At 42.8% G+C, this 25459-nt stretch overlaps 1 protein-coding gene across 2 annotated transcripts in view; it reads right to left on the bottom strand.

The window, feature by feature from the left end:
* LNX1 (ligand of numb-protein X 1) overlaps window positions 1-24840 on the bottom strand; it is a 94326-nt gene extending 69486 nt beyond the window's left edge. Inside the window, exon 1 of one of the 2 annotated variants that reach the window (XM_065405257.1) lies at window positions 24449-24840. In XM_065405257.1, the coding sequence (XP_065261329.1) occupies window positions 24449-24840 (392 nt within the window). Of the gene's footprint in view, window positions 1-20509; window positions 20602-24448 lie in introns of those variants that run through there. The other variant, XM_065405258.1, reaches the window with a different exon arrangement.
* Window positions 24841-25459: the final 619 nt, after the last annotated feature.

The raw sequence follows: 25459 nt of genomic DNA, 5'->3' as shown, positions 1-25459 counted from the left end.
ATAGGAAATGATGCTGGTTCAGTACTGACTCAGAAAGGAGAGCAATTACACTCCACCTCCCTAAAATTGTGATGACCCTACACCTTCAGAAGTGAATAAGCAGCTCAGAAAATAAATTCTAGCAGCACATTCACTGCATGGCTCACCTCCTACTAAAATTTACACAGTAGAGGAACTAGCCACATCATGTAAGCACAAGGTGACCCAAGGCCATTGGCTGCAGCAACATTTCAGAGCTCCAGTGGGACATCGACACTTGCGCCAGCAGACTGCAACACACGGTGGGTATTGGATGTGCTGACAGACTGAATCCAGACATATTTAAAATAAATCTTGCTTGCTTTCTGTAAATATTACTGGAACAGCCTGTCAATGCAGATGGCTAATCCACCCAAACTGACCAGCTTTTCAATATGTAATACTCTTACAACTACAACAGGAAATTTTCTTCAGTTCCAAAAAAACCCATTCCTGAAACAAATACGGTGGATAAAAAGTTTTTAACCATGGGGAACAGACTAAACAAATTCACGGATGCGTTCAAATATTTATATTAATGACTTGGTCATTGGATTCTTTCTTTGTGGTTGTTTGCAGTGCCCTGTATGTTTGGTCCTTGGTTTATCTAGTTTAATCTGACTGTACCTTTTGTCGTTTAGGCAGTATTAAATTGCTAGAGGAAGGAGTTCTCTTCCTGGAAGGCAGAGAGACGATTCTCAGCAGTCATCACTTTTTGTTTACTAGGGCGGATATATGGGGGAGGAGGAGGAAAAGGGAAGAAATACCTAACATCTTAACGGCTGTAAACATAACAAGGGACTCACAGCAAACTATTTTCTGCTTTTTTTTAATAAAAAAAAACACAAGCTTAATGGGGATGTTACAACATCATGCACCAAGGACAGCTGTGGACTTAGATCTTTGCATTACAGTAGATCTTTCAAAAAGTAACTCGAATAGTTCTACCAAAGTTACCACTCCAGTTTACAGTTTTCAGTACATGGTACTATTTACTAAGGGCTTGTCTTCAGGGGTAAATTGACCAGAATAGCTATTATGGAATAATTTTCATTGTTGTTTGCAGTGTTGTTGTAGCCATGTTGGTCCCAGGATAGTAGAGTGAAAAGGTAGATGAAGTAATATCTTATATTGGACCAACTTTTGTTGGTGAAAGAGACCCACTATTGAGCTACACAGACCTGAAGAAGAGCTCTGTGTAGCTCAAAAACATGTCTCTTTCATCAACAGAAGTTGGTCCAATAAAAGATACTCCCTCACCCACCTTGTCTCTCTATTACAGAATAAGGTATTCTACAACAACTATTCCAGAATAGCTCCCCATGTGGACACACTTGCTCTGGAAATAAGAGTGTGTCTTCCTTTAGTTTAGCTTAATCACAGTCGATTAAATTAAACCAGAAAAAGGCACTGTTTTTCCAGACTAGCTATAAGCATTTTAAATTCACACTCTACCTTATTCCAGAATAACTTCCCTGTGCAGACAAGCCCTGAGCAAATCGCCCCTCACAAGACCCTGGGCACTGACAAGGAACTGGGGAAATCCTCGGGGGAAAGATGGGGTGGAGTTTTATCTAGGCCCTTCCATAGCTACTGTTCCAGGTTCTACCGCCACATGTCCCCACAATAGGGTAAGGCAGGGTAAGACCATAGCATCTACAAAAAGGTGGGTCACTCTGTCCTCCCTACCTGCCCTTACATACAGCCATGCAAGGAGCCACTGGTGAGTAGGTTCCACATACAGAGGCACCCCACCAAGGTACAGTCTCCCCAAATTCTGCTCCCCCAATTTATGCACTGGAAGTGCACTGACTTTGATGCAAGAGGATCTAGTGTTCCAGATGAAGGGTAGGATTTGCTCCTTTGAATGCAGAACCTACTATTGCTTGCGTGCATCTCATAGTTGCAATATCTGCCCCGATATCTCCGTTGTGCAAGAATCAGAATGTCTTTTCCAATACCTGCTTTTAAATGTCAGACTTGTTCCAATTCCATCACATAGGAGAGACCCTGAAAGCAGTGATCTCAAACCAGAAACTCTTTAAATTTGATTTAAAGAAAAGATTAATATAATGTAAGTTACTTCTACTCGCAAGTCAATAAAAGTATTTATCTCCTTACTCTGGCCTACCCAGGGTCCTGTATACCTGAGTATGGATTGGATGTGAATAACACAATACAGTGAATCAGCAGGTCATTCTGATATTGGGGGCAATTTGGGGTTATTCTCTTTTTTTCCTTTGCAATCTTCTCTCAGTTGATTAATCTTGAGAAATATCACTAACATAGGTGCTTTGCCTGATCTGGAAAAAAATAAATCTTAAATTAGAAGACACTTTTCTTGGTCAACATCCTGTACGAAAGAACTTACTTAATCATCCTGTACAAAAAGGTAAATCCAGTCACCATGGTAGCTATGATTCAATGTGAATGAGCAGGTGATCTCGTCTTCCATTGAGAGCAAGGCACTGGGATTCAGGGAAGAGGGGCTCTGTTTCTCACTCTGTCACTGGCTTGCTGTGTGACTATGGGAAGGTCACTTGGGCTCAAATTTTCAGAAGTAGCCTCTAAGGTTCTGATCCTTCAAACACTTAAATACCTGCTTAAGTGCATTTACACAAGTAGCCCCGTTGAAATTAATGGCACTATTAGTGTATGTGACATTAAATCCATTCGTAAGTGGTTAAAGGATCAGAGATTAATATCAGATGCCTTATATGCGGGGTTGCACTTATGGAACAGAGCCAGAATTTGGCCCAGGTGAGGCAGTTTGGTCCTGTGAATAGATTACATGAGACTCAGCAGACCCAGATTATATTGCTGGCTCTGCCACTAACCTGCTGTGTTACTTTGGGAAAGTCATTTTACCTACCTGTGGCTGTCTCTCCGCAGGCCGCCTGTTTTATCTATTACGACTGAAAGTCCTTTGGGGCATGGACTGTTTCTTACTATGTGTTTGTACAGAGAGTCTTGCACTGATCTCAGTGGGGCTTCTATGTACTACTGTAGTACAAATACTAATAGTGAGGGGAAAACCCTCCTAGACCCCTAACTGTACAGAGAGCATTGTCATGCTATTTCAGCACTTCTATCAGGAAGAACAGAGGGCAGTGAAAATATAATCCATGCCTTTTAGAATTTGTAATTAGCTTAAGGCTTTGGTTGATTTATTTTATTTGAAAGCTAGCTGAGCTGGGGACCTGACACGTTGTCTGGATCTACATCCAAATGTTGCCAAAAGTTCAAGGGTGCTTGAATCTGAGGTTCCACTTCAGGATCATTGCTCATCTCAAGTATTAATGAAGTGTCATTGGTTTGAAAGGTCTGCTAAAAACTAAAAAGAACAATTTTTATCCAATATGAATATTTTAAAAGACCTGGAAATAGCGTTCTTTGTGAAGAATGCCAGAGGAGAGGAGGATGAGAACAACAAGAGCTTCACTGGCACAAGGGACCCTGGATGGAACAGCTGTTCTTTTTTGGAAGCATTAAAAGAAAAAAAAAGTGTGATGGGAGGTCATTAGCAGACACCACAATAGATGTTTCCAAGTTGATGTTTTATATACTGAGATTCTTTTCTTTAAAATGCATCTCAAGAAGGTCTGGGTATGACAAACTTTATGTGTAATGAAGGGAGTTTTAAAAACAAGTTTGATTCCATGGGTGAGTCATAACCATTCATCATCAAATCTCTTAGGACCAGGTTTGCCTTCATGATCAGCACAACCCTGGGTCTCAGCAACCATTATAGTCCCTTAGACACACTGGCAACTAGCACAGGCAGGAGCAGTCGGATCTAACCCACTGTCAAACTTCCTTAACTTGCAGTGTGTACACGTGGGGAGATAATCCCATTAAAAAAAAAAAAAAAAAGCGCAGCCTAGGAGCTAGCATTTTAGCACCTCTTGCACCATTGTGCTGAGTACTTCTTGGCTGAAGTTTAGGATCTGCATTGGGAAGTCTCATTTTTTGCCACTCAGTCAGCTGTGCTACTTTATCAGGAATATCAAATTTAAAAGGGACTTTTCTTAAGTTGTAACAAACAATTGTCAGAAGTCAGAAAGATATGGTGTGTGTTTCTAACAGGGAAAGATAAATATCAACAGAAACATGCAAGAATTCACAGCTACTTAGGAACTGCTTTAATTCCTGCCATCCTCACTAGGGAAAGGAAAAGCTCATGGAGTTTGAGGTCTGTGAAGCTCACAAACGGCTATTTTTTGGGTACACAGGATTTGCAGAAACAGCAGTTCATGAAATTTTATTTATGTAATTTAAACTCATTCATTCCTGCACCTTCGAGGGTGATTCGGTTTTTACAAGTTAATGTTGTTCAAGCTAAAAGGGAGATAGAGGCACCATGCTCTAAAATAAAGCTTGCATTCCCCCTTTAAAGAGGGTGTGTGCGTATGTTCATATATGTACAACTATCCACACGCACAAAGCCTGTATCTCCTCTCATTTACTCTGGTGTAAATCGAGAGTCATCTCACCAAAATCAATGGAGTAACACCAGTACAAAACTAGTGTAAGTGAGAGAAGAATCAAGCCCACTGATGCACCTTTCTTCCGCTCCCTGCTCCATTTTTCAGACTCTGTGTTTGAGTTTCACTCTACCCACTCCCTGCTCCATTCTCACACTTTTTTCGCTATATTTCTCTCCCCACATACACACATTCGTTTTAAAAAACAGTCTCTTCTAAGGGAAACACAAACTCAAAAGCATCAGAGCCACACTTCTGAACTCACAAATTTCAAGTTCTCCCATCCTCAACTGTCACAGCTAAACGAATTATTATCAAGGGCCAAATTCTCCCCTCACTCGTCACTCCTGATTTTAGCCAATGTAACTGCACTGAGTAAAATGGAATTATTCCAGATTTACACCAGTGTCAGTGAGAGCAGAATTTGGCCTTTTATTTTAAAAAGAGTCCTATTATTTGTCCAGGGTCCTTGTATCTCTCTCCTCCATCATATGGCCGACGTGCAGTGTACTCTTTTGGGGCATTCCCTGTTAACCATCAGTCATACTACCACCAGTTGTGGGCAGTTTGGAAACCCTTCATTAACTGTCTTGTAAGAGAGGACAAGGAGATTGAATGTGATGAGGTATGAGACAGGGACAGGATGCAAAGGAGAGCTTCAAGAGGAGCAGAAATTTAGTTGAAGCAAGGACAAGAGGAAGAAGATTTTGGCAGAAGCATTTTAGATAGACAGGATAAGGAGTGAAAGCCAGACCGACAGTGATTAAAGTCATCAAAGCAAGATATGACTGTGGAGTGGACAAGGGGTGGGGAGATTACAAGACATATCCGAGGATACTAAAGGGAAGTTTTTCCTCTCGGTTTATTTCACGTGTGCATGTTCTCTCTAACTCAAAATATCTGTAAGGTATAAGCTGCTACCTACCTATACCAGGTTTAGGTAAAGTTACCTACCTAAGAGTGGGATTGAGAGGATTAGTTAATGTTTATAACACACTTTGAAGAGGTAGAGACCTAAGTAAAGTGCTAAATATTATTTAACCCTATTGTCCTTAGACAGCATGCATACAAATCAGGCTCTATCAGTAAAGCAGAAATCTTTGGTCTGTTGACTACCAGCTATCCTGGTGCTTGAAAGGCACCATATGGCCGACGTGCAGTGTACTCTTTTGGGGCATTCCCTGTTAACCATCAGTCATACTACCACCAGTTGTGGGCAGTTTGGAAACCCTTCATTAACTGTCTTGTAAGAGAGGACAAGGAGATTGAATGTGATGAGGTATGAGACAGGGACAGGATGCAAAGGAGAGCTTCAAGAGGAGCAGAAATAGAATCATGCTAGGATTTTTTTTTAATTGTTTGTATTTATTGGGAATTTGAAATAACTGAGGTGACATCAAGTACAGAACAAAATTTGCATAACCATTAGTTGACTTTAACAACAAGCAAAGAGACTATCACAAATCTTTAAAAAGCATTTTTTTAATAGCTGCTAGGACAAGCACTCCATAATACTGTTGCAAAATGAGCACAAGGGATGAAACGCAGTGTTAGCTGACAGACAGGACATTGTCTGGGGGAGGGGAGGAGGCGGGGGAAGCTTTCCAAAAGTGTCTAGTATGGATTATGGTTCATCATCTGTACAAAAAAGTCATTTGGTTTAAACCTCCCTTTACAAACTTCCTTTCTTCATTCAGGTCACATTACTATTAGTCAGACTTAAAGTCTGAAAAAGCCAGATCCATGAGGCTTTACATTTATTTGCTCTGTCAGCGCTACGTATTAAATGCATGTTTAGTTGGGCGCTATATATCTTATTAAATGTTCTGTCCTGTTTAGCTCTGTTCTCATCTGATTTATTCTGAATTCAAAGACTATGACTGTAAGTGCCTTCAAACCTACAGATGCTTAGACCACTGGGGACACAGCACAAAAATGTGAAATGCAGCAACCATTACTGTCCGATCTCATTATGCTCATGACTTGGAAGAATAAAATAAGAATGCACTGGAATTAAATCTCTTCTACAGGGAGAAATTGGAAGCAGAAAATCTCCCTTAGAAACTATGTGCGCTCAAAGCCCCTGGAAATGATCAAGTAAAATGTACATATAGTCTACATCAAATGGGGGACTGCAGACAATTAAAACACAGCACCAAAGGAAATACATATGGATTCCTAGGGACAGATCTTTGGCTCATGACAATGCAAGTAGCTGAAAAACCAGCAGAACAGAGGGTCACCAGGTGGTGTAGAGCTGGCATAGCCATCTCCTATAACCCTTCATGAAGAGGGCATGGCCAGAAAGCTGTTGTGTACCGGCAATCCTGGGGCACCCAGAATGGCCCCTCCTAATTTGAATCAGCTACACATATTAATACAATCACCCCCCATGTATTTATGCAAACAATTAAATGTAAAGTGGATTGCACGTCCAATTTCCCTCCCTCGCCAAATGGATTCCAATGATAAAATAACCACAGTAGTGCCAATAGCAAGATAATTAAAACTGCACTCATGCCATCCATGGGGAAGATAATTGTACTCTCTCTCTTTTTCATGCACTCTAGTAGTGCAATCTTAATGGTTGTTGTTGTAACTATTAATTGGATATTAGTATACCAGTGAGATACTTGCCAAGAGTTTAAACCAACATTACTGGTGATCCCTTCTTGGGTGTTGGCCAATGCAAGTCACAACTACCTCTTGAGATTCCTGTTTCACAGAACGCTACTGCAGAACCAGTTCTGTGAACTGTTGCATTACAACACATGCTGTACACAGTATGTGTGCTTTTCTGCATGTAATTTAACTCATCGCTACGAGCTCTGGCATCTATTAAGAATATTAAGTGGAACAATCTTACTTCTTACTCATAACTTTCAGCCCAAACATTCACCACCACCTAATAGGAGCACAGTGTACTCATTGCCATCAATGGGCCACCTGTGAATTACAGAAGTTACAAATGAAAAAGACCTATTGGATCATCCGGGCCATCTCCCTTCCATACAGGATTGTTCAATATGGTACAGTTTGTAGCATTTCGTATAGCCTAGTTTAAAAAGTCCCAAGCGAGGAAGCCTCCACCACTCCCCTTGGGACATTAAGTGGTTAAAATAATGTGAAGCGATGGAAACAGCTATAAGCATGGTTGAGAGAGCTCTTTTTGTTCAGAGTATCACCAGGTTGAATCACCACCAGGTTTTGCAGTCTGTCACCATCCAATTTTTGAGTTCCTAGCCGTTTTGACTTCACAAATTACACTCATGTGCTGTACAGCTACAGTAAGACGTCTCTATGCCATGCCAAGCCAAGAATCCTAGACCACTGTGATATCACCACTCTTGCGCTACAGCTAGTTTACAATCAATAAAATTGTTGCTTGCATGAGGGAGACTGCACAGATGGTGGATTACTTGGCCCACCTGCCACACTCATGCAATAGGATGGCCTTTCAGATACTTGTATACAGTAAGTCAGAAGACATACTGGGAAGTGGACCAAGGCAGGGTGGGAACAGGATAGTGCATGGATCCACCGGCCATTGCACCCGATGGACAAAGACTACTTACTTACAGGGGGGAGAGATAGCTCAGTGGTTTGCGCATTGGCTTGCTAAACCCAGGCTTGTGAGTTCAATCCTTGAGGGGGCCATTTAGGGATCTGGGGCAAAAATCTGTCTTGGGATTGTCCTGCTTTGAGCAGGGGGTTGGACTAGATGACCTCTTGAGGTCCCTTCCAACCCTGATATTCTATGATTCTACTCTGACTGGGAATGCTACTTCTGTGTTCTGACAGCAGTGGCAGTCATGCAGCAACACTACTGCTTCTCTAGAACCTGGGGGGGAAAAGGACTGATTTCCTCCTCTCCCACAGACCTCCCTCATGTCAAACCCAGTGGCTTGGGCTTGGCACAGGAAGGAGAGAACATATGCCTCCTGGCTACAGTGGTTAAAGGCAATACTCTGCCTGATGATAGCTAAAGTGCCTAACTGCCTACAATCTTGGGGAAGGCAGGACATAATGTCAGTGAGGTTTAAGGTATTATAAAAATAATCCAAAAACCCAACTCTATGCAACATAGAGAAAGATAAATATTTGGATAACAAGTCCCTTAAATCTAACTTAGCTACAGTGGGTTCCATACACTTTGTCATAGGATGATCGGTTATAACAGATGAGTTTATGGTATCTTAATGATGCTCCTTCTGTATAGTAGTACTTTTTAATCCCAAACCATTCCAGCAGGATGTTCCAGAATGTGTTTTATTCTACATTTTGCATCAGTTGTCAAAACAGTCAGCGAGTCAGACAGTACATTCTCTCTGCGTAGTCGCAGAGTAGGGGGCTGGACTAGATTACCTACTGAGGTCCTTTCCAGCCCTACATGTCTATGAAAAGCAAATTCTATGATAAGCCAAATTCATCCTTGATATAACTCCACCGAGGTGCAAGGACGAATTTGGCTCAGTGATTCAAAAAACTGATTTCATATTCTTTGATCTATCATCTAGAACAAAATGCAGCTACAGGACTCAAATCCTTTTGTGATTAAAATACATGAATCACCATATTACACCTTCTTTACTAATACGTAGGCTTGGAATGATTAGATTTTTATCAGTAAGTGTCAATTTCACCATACACATACAAACTGTCAAACAAATATTTCCATCGATAATCGAAATTTACAGATAGGTAAAGTAAGAAAAATGCTGTTTGGACCCTTATTAGAGTTTGATTTAAGGATATTTACTTTGTATATTGTTGGGACGTTGGCTGCCTCATAATTTCTCTTAACTGTGAGCATTTAAATTGATCAAAATCTAAAATACTTTAAAATAAACAGCAATATTATCCATCCAAATTATTAAAAAAAATTGAATTCTGGCAAGCCTAGTGATACAGAATATTTCCACCATAGCACTGATTCAGCAGAAGGGGCCAAATTATGCCTCATTTACAAAAATGAATCCCTAATGAACCCCAAACATACTTTCTACTTTATTATCTTGATGTTGCTACTTATGATGGTATAAAGTCTCTGCCTCTGTATCTGGTGCTGTTGGTGTCTTTGCACATACAGTCAGCCTGTAGCTCAAGGGGAACAGTTTGGATACTCAGTCACACGTCAAGATGCCGAAAATCAATTCTAAACCCTGAAAGATAGAACTACTCACAGAGAAGGTCACTAAACACAACCAGCTGCTCTGCTGCGCTACAAGCCTGAAGGCAGATTCTACAAAAAGGTCATGGGTGTCCCAACACACACACACACACACACACACACACACCCCTCCCCACTCTGTTTCACTACGGTAAGAGGGACATACCTGTAGGGGACCATAAATATTTATTGAGTAGGATTTACCTTATATTGAGCACATAAATATGGGGGACAGAATGTTGATCCCTGGTGTTGCAGGATAGCAGAATTCTGCCCAATTCATCAGAGAAAGATCTCGAGATTGAAATATCATCCTTGTCATGCTGCCAAGGTCAGTGATAAACTGGGTTAATTGTAGTAAAGCAAGGCTGCACAAGTTAGGCCTGCCTATGTACCGTACCAATGCAAATTAGCGCAAGGAAAGCTAGGGTAATGAACAGGGCCAATTTTAGGGGTTGGCGAGTCGGGCCACTCAGCTTTTTCATTTTTTTTCTGGGCAGCCCTCATTATGAATCAGTTTCTCTTGCTTGGCAATACCCAGCCTGCACCTTTCCCCCTTCATTTTCTGACCCATTTCAATGCTCAATCTCTTTCTCCAGTCCCCTCCCATCATCTCCTGAGCAGGTCACCTGTTGGGAACTAGCCTCTGAGAGGCGGAACCTAGGTTTCGTTTGTGCACAGCTTATATAAGAGGGGCGTGCAATGCAGTCTTTTCTGGCAACTTACACAAAAATCCAACATAACTGAGGTATAACTAATTCATGAAAAGAGAGCTTTGTGCCAACTGCAATTATGGCATTACCTTTTCAGCTTGGTGTGGTTTAACTTCAGCAACTAGCGCAGGTTTTACTTTTGGCTTTAGAAGTATTTACCCTAATTGATGTTGTCTGGGAGGGGGCTTCCCAGGGAGTAAGAGCCAATTAGTGTACCTGTGACTGATTGAGTGCCTCCTAGGGTGACCAGATGTCCTGAATTTATAGGAACAGTCCTGATTTTGGGGGCTTTTTCTTATATAAGCACCTATTACCCCCACCCCCTGTCCTGATTTTTCACACTTGCTATCTGGTCACCCTAGTGCCTCCTGGCCTGGGTGGGGAGAGGCTGAGGGCGAGCTAGGTAAGGATCATTAGGTATCTGGGCCTTATAAGGAAGCTGAGGGAACTCAATAGTGGAGAGACTAGACTCTCCTGGGAAGAGAAACCCACAGAGAGTAGCTCAACCTACGAGGGGCGAGTTCAGCAGAGAAAGAAGAAACTGGGAGGATCTAGGGGGAAGGCAGAGGCCTGAGAACCAAAGGGAGGTTGTATTAAGCACAGGTTGCAGGGAAGCTGCACAAGAGGGCTTGGGGTAGGAAGCAGCTCAGGGAACAGAAGCACACCTGAAGCAGCAGACCTAGCTGTTTAATACAGGGTCCCTGGACTGGAACCCAGAGTAGAGGATGGGCCAGGGTTCCTCTACCAGCCCTGGAGAAGAGGTGTGCAAGCCCAATGTAAGGAATATTGAGCCCAGGGTGGGGCTGAAGACTTATCCCAAAGGGCAGGCCATGGAATCTGCCAATAGTGGGGGGCTGAAGGCTCTTATGTTGGGACATTTTGTGAATTTTCATATTGGACCTTCTTGTTACCCTGGAAGGGAACGGATCTTTATGTGACTTGGCCAGAGGGCAGAGATACGGAACACCTGGTGAGAGGCAGCCTGCAGGAGGTGCCAGAGACAAGGGGCCCTTGCAGCATCAAACCTGACACAAGGGGGCGCTACAGGTGTTGAGTATACTACTTTACATAACCTAACATCAGCCTTTCCTGAAACTGTCAAGAGAAAATATACACAGCATCATTGCAGATCAGGTTCTGCCTCCAGATGGTAGTCTGCAGCTACCAATGAGGTAAAAGGGAGTTTCACACAGGCACCAGATGGTAGAATGTGGTTTGATCATTTTCTTCTAAACTATTCCAGATACAACAGCCTGCCTCCTATGCAAAATTCCCTGGTAGAGATCTACAGGAATCTATAAAGGATAAGTAGTGTTGTCCATAGTGTAACCTCACCGAAGTTAACAGCAATATACCCTAGAAATAAATGTAACCCAATACATTGTTTTTTTTTAAATGGCCCTTACCTGTGTTACTAACAATATTTAGCCATTATATAGCACTCTATATTTTCAAAGCATTGTATAGTCACATGTTTAAAAGGACATAGAGGGATATAGATGCAGCAAGTGGCACCGGCAATATGAGCCAGTGTTGGACTGTCAGGGGAGGGCCTGAAGAGCAGCCTAATGACTGGGTGGCATCACGCCACCCATCAACAGAGAGCACTCCCTTCCTGGTAGGACGACTGCCATTGGTCAGTCACTGGGACTGGCTTGCTGCTGCCTATAAAAGGCAGTGTCAAATGGATGCCACTCCTTTCTGCTCTGCCTCCTACCCTGCAGCATTGTCTGTAACAATGTGTCTTGGTGAGTTAGTGGCGCAGCACTGCTGACCCCACATGTTCAAAAATCGTGAGTTAGCCCCTGTGCCTCCAAACCATGAGATTGGCTTAAAAATCATTAAAAAAAATAAATCGGGATTCTTTTCATTTTCCTTATGCTTTTTGAGCCTTCATGGTGCTCTGCGGTCACATTCTCAAACTTTTTCCTGTAACCATGAAGAATAGAAATTTACTTTTAAAAAAGAAAAAAAAAAGTGAGAGATTCTCCCATAATCAATTTAGTCCAGAAGCTGGGCTTTAAGTCAAGCATCAAATATCACTAAAGTTGGCAACACAGAGTTTGGGGTCTGCTCGCTCAACCTCACAAATATTATATCTTTTCTCTTGATAAGGCAACTATACAACAAGACATGTTGTTAGAAGCTGGATCCACATATGCACGGTCTGACTTTCTGAGGACTTTCTAAGGTGATTGGAACTCAGGTGTCTAAGCCAGGTACAATTTAAGAGAGCACAGCTTGTGTCCTAAATGGCAGTTTTCTCACAGCACAATGTTATGATTGTTGTGATTTCCCACTGATGCAGCATGGATGGGTCTGCCAGATTGTTTAGGCCTTGCATAGGTTAGATGCTCAGTAGTATTAGTACCACTGCATGGGGAAGAGGAGGATGCAATAATAGAACTGCATGGCTGCACCAGTTCTGACCCATTGCTCTGATATGTTAAGCTTTTTAAGGCCAATTAAATAAAGTTACAGCATTTTGAATATTTTGGATCAGATTTTGCCACCTTTATTTGGGCTGGTGAGCATTTTATTCCATGCAAGTAGCATCAGTGGTTTCAATGGGCCTCCTTGTGTGAATAAATGCTTACCAATGTGTGTGAGGGTTGCACAGTCCGGCCTCTTCTTTGTACTTTTGCATCTGCCCTTGCTGGTCTCCACCCTCAGCAGGAGAGAGCTGCTGATGAGAGGAAAGGAGCAAGTCCAAGAAAAAAGAAAAGCAATTGAAGAATGGCATTGGTAGAGATGGAAGGGTAAATCACAAGGGAGGAGTGGGTAAATCAAGTTAAGGAGACAGAACAGATACTAAGCAGAGACCGGGACTGGAAAGACACACCGCGGTGAATGAAAGGGAGAGTGAGAGTAGGGCCAGACACCAGGTAGGGGTCATCACCCTCAAGCTGGGGGAAGTGACAACAGCTGCTGGAAACTGTAAGAGATCCCAGGAGTTTGGTGGAACAATAACTAATGGGAAGATGTGCTGCTCTAGTAAAGGGGTTGGGGAGAAATAAAAAGGGAGGCTGAAAATTTCCAGCCCCTGTTACTCAACCATCCTGCAGTAGCTGCACATACTAAGTGTAGGGCTTAGAGCCAGAAGATAATATCCAGATCAGGGGAGGCCCAAAGAAGATATCAGAGACAGGAAGTCTACAGGACCAAACAGACTGAAGAGCTTTTTTACCAAAGTCACCGACTTTCCAGCACAGCCCCTTTTGCAAGGCTGTAGGGTACATCTGAGGCTAACAAACACAGTCCAAAAACTTAGCTATTTCCTCTTTATTGCTCCTCAGTTTTGTTTTTCTTGTGATCCATCCAATTCTAGTACACTGGAAATAGGGTTATTTGAATTTGTTTTGGGTTACTAATTCAATTTAAAGGTTCTCGTGGTTTTTGCTCAAGAATGATTTTCTTGTGAACCTGTGCCTGCATTACATTTCTGTTCCTTAAAAAAACAAAAATCTTAATTCTGGGACAAATTTTCCTCAACCAGGCCATTTGTGTGTCCACAGTCAGTGGCATTCACAATTTTTTGATGCACTAGCACCCATGTGCGAATGGGATTTGTGTTGGCTCCATCCTGTAAAGCACATGTGCGCTTATATTTAAGCATGTGAGTAGTTCCAACTCAATGGGGATACTCACGTTCTTCAAGTTAAGTGCTGTGCTGAATAGGGGCCAGAGTACTCTGCATCTTGCAGAACGAAGCCCCAAAGCGCCAATCCTACAAATACTTACACTGAAAATGTACAATGCAGAAATTAACCAGTGCAATAGTTAGGCCTCGAGCCTGCAAACCTTTAGGATCAAGAGTAAGTTCACTCATGTTGGGGTTACTCATAGGTGCAAAGTTGCCCACATGTGTAAAGTTTTGTAGGATCAGAGCCTATCCATTGCATTGGCAAGTTGTGCATGCACAAATACAAGATCTTTATTGAAAATGTGAAAATCAAATGTGCAATGATTTTTAACGATCATCTCTCACTATGCAAGGAAGTCCTCCTTCTCCTAGTAGTTTGATCCAAACTGTGCTTACAATACATGAAATGTATCCAAGGAAACTAGAAGACAGCTGTGTTTGTTTTTTAATTTGATGAAAGAGAAAGTTTTGGAGGACTAATTTTAATGGAGACCCCATAAAGCTCAGAGTGTTGTTTTAAATGTTAAGAAAATAGTTATCCTAAAAAAATGAAATGGGAAACCCAATCCAGTTAATTTGGTGAGGTTATTCTTGACTTTCTAATGCAAAGGCAAAAAGGAATGTAAATTAACTTTCAGCACTACACAAAAAACAGGTAAAAAACCATGATTTCAGCTATAAAACTGAAGTTTTAAGATTTAAAGAATATTTGGGTTCAAATTAAATGGTGCTCTGAAGTTGGTCAATTAATGGCATTGGCTAAAATCAGGTGCTGTGTAAACTTTACCACACAGCACTCAATCCTAACAACTGTTATTCCAGTCTTGGATCTCTACTGAACACACAGACTGCCAAACCAGCTGAACTAAATGGTCAAGTTAGGCTAAAACCAACCAACAAATTCTTTGCATGGCTGAAAGCAGTTCCTCAGAGGTAAAAGTTGAGTAATTCCCACCAACTGGACCAGCATCCTTCCCCTTGTCATTTTATTTCTAGCAGGTTTAGTTAGGGCCAGATTTTTTGATGCCTTTACATTGACTCCACAAGTAGTTTATGACTTTTACTTAAGGAATGCTCTTGTAAAATGGCTTCATGTTAATACATGATTTACATTGATGTCCACATGTTTTGTTTCCAAATTAATAAGAAATCCATCCTCATTTAGGGGGACCAGATGTCTCGATTTTATAGGGACAGTCCTGATTTTTGGGTCTTTTTCTTATATAGGCTCCTGTCATAACTATAAAGGGAAGGGTAACAGCTCTCCTGTGTACAGTACTATAAAATCCCTCCTGGCCAGAGACTCCAAAATCCTTTTACCTGTAAAGGGTTAAGAAGCTCGGGTAACCTGGCTGACACCTGACCCAAAGGACCAATAAGGGGACAAGATACTTTCAAATCTTGGGGGGGGGGGGGGGGGAGGCTTTTGTTTGTGCTCTTTGTTTAAGGGGTTGTTCGCTCTTGGGACTGAGAGGGACCAGACATCAATCCAGGTTCTCCCCATCTTTCTAAACAAGTCTCTCATATTTCAAACTTGTAAGTAAAAAGCCAGGCAAGGCGTCTTAGTATTACTTTGTTTTCTCAACTTGTAAATGTACCTTTTACTAGAGTGTTTATCTTTGTTTGCTGTACTTTGAACCTAAGACTAGAGGGGGGTCCTCTGAGCTCTTTAAGTTTGATTACCCTGTAAAGTTATTTTCCATACTGATTTTACAGAGATGATTTTTACCTTTTTCTTTAATTAAAAGCCTTCTTTTTAAGAACCTGATTGATTTTTCCTTGTTTTTAGATCCAAGGGAGTTGGATCTGTATTCACCAGGGAATTGGTAAAAGGTTTCTCAAAGCTTCCCAGGGAAGGGAATTAGCTTGTGGGAATGGTGGCAGCGGACCAGATCTAAGCTGGTAGTTAAGCTTAGAAGTCCTCATGCAGGCCCCCACACTTGTACCCTAAAGTTCAAAGTGGGGATACAGCCTTGACAGCTCCTATTAGCCCCCACCCCCGTCCCGATTTTTCACACTTGCTGTCTGGTCACCCTGTCCCCATTCATAAGAACTTCTTGGACCCATTTATTTTTAAACAGTGCTACTATGTTTTATCTAAGTGCAAAAAAGTTATCAATTAAGTTGCTTTGCCAGGAAGTAGAGGAGAGGGAGTGGATCCGCAAAACAATGCAGCTTGCCTGGGTCTCCTATGGCTCCCCCTGCATGGATGTCAGGGGTTGTGTGGGCTTGTGTGTCTGAACACCTTACCCACACTGCTGGGATGAACAAGCTCCCCTCCTCTGAACAACGGAAAGGAGACTTGGCAAGGGAAACTTCATGGCTTGCCCTTCTAGCACTATTCCAAGGGCTTCTTTGCAGGATGGAGCAATCTGATCTAATAATAAATCCCAATAATACTGAACATCTGTCAAATATTCTGGAAGAAAATGAGAGCAATATGTATTATGTGTCCTAAGGGGAGGGGACATCCTCCCTGGGGAAGTGGTTTCAGTGGTGGTGACTTTAACAGGAGATTGACATTTGCTCACTGAGAATACCTGTAACTACCAAATATTATTTTTTTCCTAATTTGAACAAACTGCAAAAAAGTAGAGAGCTAAAAATGACAACATCCCACACTCTACCTCAGGGAAATCCCAGAGAGGATGCTTCTCCGGGGTATCAGGGACCCCCCCCCCCCCTCCCCAACACCTGCACCATTATCTTCCCACCTACATGGTCCCAGATGAAGGGCCCCAAGCCCCTTTGATACTTCTCTCACCTCCCTCAACTATCCCAGAAAGGAGAGCTCTGAGGCTCCTCTGCTCTGTGCTCTACAATAGCCTTCTCCCCATCTTTGCTCCTCCTCTACTCTGCTGAAAGAGGACAGCCAATCCCACTCCCTAGCTCAAGAACATGTCTCTCTAGAGGCCAGAAGAGACTCAGGCCTGTATCATGATCCCCACCCCCAAAAGATCATCCATTCTGCTGTTGTGTAGAACAAAACCTGGCATTCCTACCTTCAATGCCCCTTTCCTGGCTTTCTTGAAGTTTAGTACCTAGTAAATTATGGTAGTACAGAGTGATATAGAAAAGAAGAGACAGGGAGGAAGAGGGAGTCTCCTGTCAGCTTCATTCCCTAGCTCTTGTCTAATGTGGACATTCACAAGACCTTCATCTAGCCTCACACCAATAGCCAGGGCCGGCTCCAGGCACCAGCAAAACAAGCAGGTGCTTGGGGCGGCATTCTGGCGCCAGCCATCATAGGTGCCGACTCCGGGGCATGGGGAAAAAGTGCCCTCGCCGCCCCAGCTCACCTCCGCCTCCTCCCCTGAGCACGCCGCCGCCGCTCCGCTTCTCCACCCTCCCTCCCAGGCTTGCCACGCGTGAAACAGCTGTTTCGCGCAGCAAGACTGGGAGAGAGGAGAAGCCAAGCGGTGGGGCACTCGGGGGAGGCGGCGGAGGTGAGCTGGAGCGGGGAGTGGTTCCTCTACCCCCCCGTTACTTCCTGCGCCCCCCCACCCTAGCTCACCTCCGCTCCGCCTGCTCCCCTGAACGTGCCGCCACTCCGCTTCTCCCCCCTCCCTCCTAGGCTTGCCACATGCGAAACCGCTATTTCGCGCAGCAAGGCTGGGAGGGAGGAGAAGCCGAGCGGCAGGCGCTTGGGGGAGGCAGTGGTGGTGGAGCGGAGGTGAGCTGGAGCGGGGAGCGGTTCCTCTACCCCCCCCATTACTTCCTGCCCCCCCCACCCTAGCTCACCTCTGCTCCGCCTGCTCCCCTGAACGCGCTGCTGCTCCGCTTCTCTGCCCTCCCTCACCTGAGAGGGAGGGGGGAGAAGCGGAGCGGCGGCACGCCCGGGGGAGCAGGCGGAGCGGAGGTGAGCTAGGGCGGGAGGTCACGGGGGGCCCGCAGGAAGCAATGGGAGGGAGAAATGCGGCACGCCGCGGGAGGAGGCGGGGCTGGGGATTTGGGGAAGGGGTTCGGAAGGGGTGGAGTTGGGGTGGGGCCGGGGGCAGAGGGGCATGAAAAAGAAAGGGGAGGCGCCCAAAATTTTTTTTGCTTGGGGCGGCAAAAATCCTAGAGCCGGCCCTGCCAATAGCAATGCATGCTCAGAGTGCACCAATTTCTTCCCTTGGCAGCCACTCCTGTCCCATCCTGCCCCCTCAGATGATGCCTTTTTGGTGCATGCCAATAAAGTGAGTTCTGACCAAGTTCAATACTTACATTGGCCTGCAGCCAAAAGTGTAGGTGGTGGTAAATAATATTTCCACTTATTGCAATCTAATTTCCAGTGACACCCACAAGTTGATCTGTTGCATGCAGTGATGGACTAACTTTTTCTGTTGCCTGTGTCAGGGATTAAAAATGTTGCCTGCCCACTAAAGGGCAGGGGGTTAAAAACTTGCCCACACAGCCTGTAGACTGTCTAGGGTACGGATACTGAATTTGTCAAACAGACAAATCTTTAAGAATACAGAAACACACACTGGACAATGTGTCCAAGTAACCCTAAAAGCAACCAGCAGGCTTAAAAAATTCATGCAATCTGATTAAACAGGACTGAAAACAGCATTTCGCTCTTTCAACTACTGCTGTTACAGTGGGCCTCGAATCCAACCCATATGTTAACAGAGTACGTCACAGACTGTGCAGTATCCATCAGTAGCCAACACAGAAAAACAAAGAGGAAAAATTATAGCAGCCAATTCTAAAACTAGCACAAACTGCCCGATGTCCTTTTGAATTATGTCAAAGAGAGAAGATACCGACCAATGCTCCTTATGTTAAAGAAATAGTCTCCACTCACACAATCCATACCCTATCCTCAGTGATTTAAACTACTCTTTTGTGGCTGGGTTGTGTTTCAGTCCAGTTCCCAGGGGAATAGATGAGCATCTCCCATTACTCATAACTGGAGTTGCACGTCCAATTCCAGAGCCACTGGGCAAAGAACGTGTGTCTCTACAAGAACAGCTAAATAGGGTGACTAACATTTTTGTGGGCTGGAAGGTTAATGTAAATTGGAGATGAATAACTACTGTATATAGTAGCCCTTTATCCCTGTAAAGCCAACAAACCAGAATTCCCCAAGGAAAAGCAACAGGGGTGTGTGTGTGTGTGTGTGTGTGTGTGTAGCTACGTGTACACAAGCTCCGATTAATCTCATCAGTTTGCTTTCCTGGAAACTGGATGCCCCAGATGCCATTGTTTCCATTATAAATGTTCATCTGCTCTAGTTTCTGTAGCTTGCTTTGCTTAAGTGATTTATTTTTTTAAATGAACATTCTTAGCACAACCCTGATTTTAATTTAGCGTTTTGGCTATGGTCGTCTAAGCCACATTCTTTTTAATATTTAAAAAAAGACTGTATGGCATATAGAAATCCTGAGTAGCACCATAAAGAATTACTGAATTATTAATTGCTGTCATGCACATCAAACAAGAATTTCAAAAGGGGACTTTTTGTTATCTCAAACGCTATGAGTTTGGTATGAGAGCAGAGACAACACAACCACAAACACATCCTGTGAATTAAAACTGTTCTTATCAACTCCCCTTCAAAGGGTAGTTACCATATAATTCTTTAGCAAAATAAGCCACTTCATTCATTCATCTCAAGCAACATGTTGAAATTAATAAAACCTATTTTACTTCAGACCATATTTGCTAATATTCTTATAATGCATTTCTATATTTATCTGCATTTAAACAGAACCTATTACCATTGCATCTAAGCTTTAATTAAACTAGCATCATTTATTGACCACGCATGAAGTGACAGAGTATTTATTGTAAGTTTTGGCAAGGTCAGTTATGTTTTTAACACACCAGATGATGTAAATGTGGATCATTACATTTAAAATAGGCAATATTATAGAGAAAACAACATTCTGCTATAGGCAAAAACCACAAACATGGGGGATTTCTTTCCTCTCATAAGTGAATTATGTATGGGAAAGCGTTCTCAGCGATGGGGTGTTTTACCAAAGGTGTGCAGATTTACACAGAGAACACATACGCACACAGAGTGATTTACAAAGGGTTTGTATCTGTGATCCCATGCTCTACTCTCATCTTCTGTTTGAGTCTATTTATGGACAGAAAAGGAGACGCAAAGGGGCAAAAAAAACCAAAAACAAAAACAACAATCAGAAACACCAGCCCAGAAAAGCAAAGTTGACAAGGAGACAGAAAGACTGCTTCATTCAGCTTGTCTCAGCTGCTTCCATATTTCAAAAGTGGAAAGCACTAGAGAAGTATTGCTATTATTAGTCCTTCCAATCAGATGCAGGCTGTGTGTGGCATTGTTTTAAGCCCTTGGCAAGATGCTTTGTAGTTTACACACACACACACACACACACACACACACACACACACACACACACACACACACACACACACACACACGTATTGCATACCGAAAATTTCTCCATTAAAAAGACAATACATAGACACACACAGAGACCACCACAACAACAGCACGACTGTGAGTACTCACAGCTCTGAGTACAGGAAGTGCAGATTGCCCACATTGTCTATGTAGTTTGCAGGACTTAGCCAAGGTAGGACCAGTAACAGAAGAGCCTTCATTTTCAGCGTAGGGCTGGCACTGCTGCTAGGTTTCCTCCTTCCCACTTTTTCTCTGCCTGCTGATGGGACACAGAACTTCAAGCTTGTCAGCCAAACCCTTTCTAAATGAGCCTTTCCATTTCAACGCAATTGGTAGCACATTATGAATCAAATTTAAATCCCTGAAACGAAGCTATGCTGAAAAATCATTGACCTGTAAGAGGATTACTTGATCGGATTCTCAGATGGGTAGATGTGCGGGTTTAGGGACAGCACAGCATGGTTGGCGAGATAGTGACTTATGCTGCAGAGCAGGCTGATGCACAGGAAAGAGACCTGCCTCCTGCAGTATTCAGAGTGGTTCTTCAGAAGCAGCTGGTACATTTACATCACTGGCCAGAAGCAGATGGGTTATGAGCTAAACTGCATCAGAGAAGGGTGTAGTAGTCTCAGCATGGCAAATGAACCTCCCTCCCCCCCACAGCTCCAAAGCAAGCAATGTAGGATGACCACACCTTTTTAAAGTAAAATACCACAAAGGAGCTTAACTGATTGAACTGGAATCAATAACCAATCTAAATTCTCAATATTCAGCTAGATGTTTTTGTGCAAAGGTAATTTAAATATGAACCCAGGACACATCTTCTCTGTCTTTTTTAAATAATACAAATAACTAATTTTAAATGCGAACGTTTTTAATGCATGTTTGTGCCGATTCCAGTTATAAGCAATTAAAGTTCTCTTATTAAGCACAAGCATAAATACGCAAGAAACTCACCTTGTCCTATCAATTATCTCATCTGTGAAAAGGAGGGAGCTTTCATTTTCTCTCCGAGGAAAAGATCAGGCCAGAAACAGATTTATAAAAGAATCTGTCAATAGCTGGCTACACTGATGACTCTAATAGAATCCACTTTGATTTATTCACTGAGAACAACAGTCACATTTAGCGGAGATTTCAGTCTGGGTTTGAGTTGCTCCCTCCACAAGCATCAGACTACTTTATTAGCAGAATCATACACCTTCTCCCTCCCATATTGATTTGCCAGTGCTAAACAGAACACTGTCATTTCAATCTGCGTTGTGCCTAGACGAGACAGATTCCTTGCTTGAAGCACACGCAGCCCTTCTTGTCTCCTGTACTATTATGGACTGGAATTCAGACTGCAGTGGGGTTTCTGCACCTCACTGGGCTAAAGTAGTCACAAGCAACAAAGAGTGGTAGTGATAATTACCAAATGGTTGCATCAAAACAATTAATACGCTTTATCTACAAATATAGGGTTTGAAAGTCCCCTAGGTAGGTCATTCTGGTGTAGGGGCAAGGAAACTCAGCCAGCTGGTACTCATGAAGTTTCCTCTTAACTCTTACTTTGGGGAGGGGTGTGCTTGTGTGGGTTGCCTCATGACCTCATGGAAAGTGCAGTGGGTTTGTCCCTCAAAAACTGTAGATCACCCAAGTGCCATCCACAAAGAGGCCCTGCTCTCTCTGAATTTCTTCTTACCTTTTATCTAGCCCCTGGCTCTATTGTAATTCAGCCCATAGAACCATCCTTAGGGAGGAGAGTGGGTTCCACATGCAGAGGGGGAACCAGTTCAATGACTTGTTCAGCATTAAGTTGTACTGGGTTGGCCCACAGGTTTCAGGGGTCAGGGAAAGATAGCACTAGATTGGCCAATACTGTCTCCCCACAGGCCCACTCTCTCCAGATCTGCTGAGCTGGAACCTTGGGGAGCACCTGTAGAATTTGTCTGCTTGGTCAGGCAGGGCAGGAGAAAGGAAGTAGGCACATGCTGTTGAGCCAGTTCTTCTCTTTTCTGATGGATCCAGGTCAGGTGGGCCAGAGGCTTATGTTCTATGAAGAAGCTGAGAGCGCCACTGACATTTGGTAATTATCATTGCAATAATATTTGCTAGTACTTTATAATGTCAAATTACCATGCACAACACACGTCTCCTGCAAGCTGGGTAGTATCATTATCCCCATTTTACAAATGGGGAAACTGAGATAAATAGAAAAATTAAGTAACTTGTCCCACACCACACTGTGTGTCAGTATCAGAGTGGATATTACGAATCATGAAATCCTAAATTCTGGCCCTATACTTACTCCACAGAATATAGATCATTCTGCCTCTATGTAAAAACTGTTCATTAAAATTAAAAAATAAATAATGACTAGGAAACACCATGTTTTAATTAGCGAATGGAAAATGAAAACTGTATCTACCCTCTACCTCTTAGGTCTCTGACCCACTATGACATGTTAGTAGATGCTTTTTCGGGCATCTGTAGTGACCAAGTTACTGGGCGTGTGTTTGGTCTTTGCTAGGTTTATTGACAGGGCTCCTCTGCAGAGAAGCCTACAATAGTTATACAATCAGCAGTTCTACTGAGATCTAGTTGAAGGGTATCCAAAATACATACACAAATTGTATGAATTGTGGAGAAGAGAGAGGCTGATGGAACTAGAGTCTTCCAACTAACAGAGTCTTGAATCAAATACACTTAGGCTTTGTCTTCACTACCCGCCGATCCGGCGGGTAGCAATCGGTTTATCGGGGATCGGCTTACCGCGTCTAGTGAAGACGTGGTAAAATCGATCCCTGATCGCTCTGCCGTCGACTCCGGAAATCCACCTCGGCAGGAGGCGGCAGCGGAGTCGGCGGCAGCGGTTGACTTTCCCGCGTCCTCACCGCTAGGTAAGCCGACCTAAAATACGCAACTTCAGCTACGGTATTCACGTAGCTGAAGTTGCGTATCTTAGGTCGGACCCCCGCTGCAGTGTAGACCTAGCCTTAGTGTAGAGGAGCAGCAAAGTTGCACAATAGTATTATACAGCCAGAGTACTATGGTTAGTTCACTGCTATCACTATTAATATTTTTTTCATGCCTCAGATAAGAGTATTGGCCAAAGGTTAAAACTTTAAGTGACATTGCTAACCCATCCCCCTTGAAAGAGAGAAAGCTAAAAACAACATAGAACACACCACAGCTGATCAAAAAAACAATCAGAAACAGGAAATTAAAAAAAGGAGGTGATTAAATCATGAGTTTTCAGATACCATCACAGTGAGCAATGAAATCTAATTTCAGAAGTACATATGACCAATATGTAGCCACAAATTATGGTTGCATAAACACCAAGGAACAAGCACATGCATGTTGGGGGCCCACATTTTAAAATGTCTTTCAGTTTTGACAATACAAAGTTGGTCAGATCCATGGGTGGTGTAGAGCAGGATAGCATCATTGAAGGTCCCAGGTAAAGGGCTCAAAAGCACCTACATAATTTAGGAGCTTAAGTATCATTTTCAAAAGTGACTTAGGAGCCTAAGTGCCACTGACTTTCAATGGGATTTAGGCTTCTAAGTGTTTAAGTCATTTCTGAAATTGGGCCTGAAGTGCTTTTGAACATCTTACTTGATAAGTTCTTCTCAGTTTCATATATAGGTAACTTTTAAAGAAAGAGAAGGCAATTTATACCCCCCTTATAGAAACTACAAAATATTTAAGATATCCCTTCTCCCAAAAACTCAAAGATCATTTTGGATTATTAAATACACACTTTTACTGTACAACTTGATCAGCCCCAGGATACTGCCCAAAAGAACTTAGTGTATTTGAGTTTGTTTGTTGTAGTGAGGAGAATAAGAATATACTCAAATGAATGGGCAAATTTAGTCCTAACTTAACTCCTTTGAATACAATGAGCTTCTATCATGGCTGAATTTGAGAAATCTGTGTTTAAATTAACTGTCCATTATAAGCAGCATGTGTTGGACTCCTTTCAGGTTACTGATGCTTTCAGTCCCTTTAGACAAACAAACAAGCAAGCAAAAAAAGAAAGTTGGGGGTGGGACTTACCCAGTTTGGAAATGCTGTTCAAGGTCACAACGTTGCAAAACCTCTGAGCAGTGTTCTGTGAAAGGGCAGCTAACCATTAGCTTATCCAGGAGTTTATTTACTAGTATGTTGGACTTTCTGCAAGACTGTAGAATCAAAATTTTGCGATCCACAGGGCAGAAGTCTTTTTCCACTAGGAAGTTTGTAAGGCAGACTGTGCAGTAGGTGTGACCACAAGGAGTGTCCAGTGGCTGGATCAAAGCTTGCAGGCAGATGTGGCATATTAGATCATCATCCACTTCTTCTGTGTAGCTGTACAGGTGGTTCTCTTCTGGTAAATGTCGTTGGCCACAGGTGATACATAAGGGTTGAGGGCTCTCCTCCACTTCTTCTGACAAATCTTTTTGACTCATGATAAGATCTGATGTGATGCAAAACAGAGCAAATAAAAACTGCTCTCTATTTGGAAGAATATCAACAAGTTCTGCGAGATAGCAAACCTGTAGGAAAAAGCCAAAGAATTACATTTTGGGGTGGCTGTTTTTAAACATCATTTATGATTTATCTGAATGTGCTGTGCCTTGTAAGAAAATGCTTTAGTGATTTTTACAGAAAGAATGCACAATTAGGGCAGGAAAATAAGAAAATGAGTTAACCCTATAACTTATGTTTTTTTCCTTGCTGTTCTTTACCATCCCCTCTCCAAAAAAGGTATTCCTGCGGGGTGGGGGGGTTAAATAGGGAGGAGAGGGGAGAAGGTTGCAAGAACTTAAGGCTTAAAAACATTAAAAAAAAACCCCATAAAATCAGAGTCTGAGCACTTTAACTTCTCTAAGGTACCTGAGTTTAAAGCAGGCAAGTCAGCTGATTATTTTTTCCCTACAGGAAAACTTGGCAGTGACAAAGCAGCACCACGTGAAGGCAGAGCAGCGTGACACTGCATGTAGAAATATCATTAAGAATAAGGGTTACCTCCCCTGCCCAGTCCAACACAGAATGGGAAGCCATTTGTAAAATAGATGTAAAGGAAAA

Source organism: Emys orbicularis, chromosome 5 (genome assembly GCF_028017835.1).
Source record: "Emys orbicularis isolate rEmyOrb1 chromosome 5, rEmyOrb1.hap1, whole genome shotgun sequence".
In the NCBI taxonomy this organism is placed as follows: domain Eukaryota; kingdom Metazoa; phylum Chordata; order Testudines; family Emydidae; genus Emys; species Emys orbicularis.
This window is presented reverse-complemented; position numbering and strand designations above follow the sequence as displayed.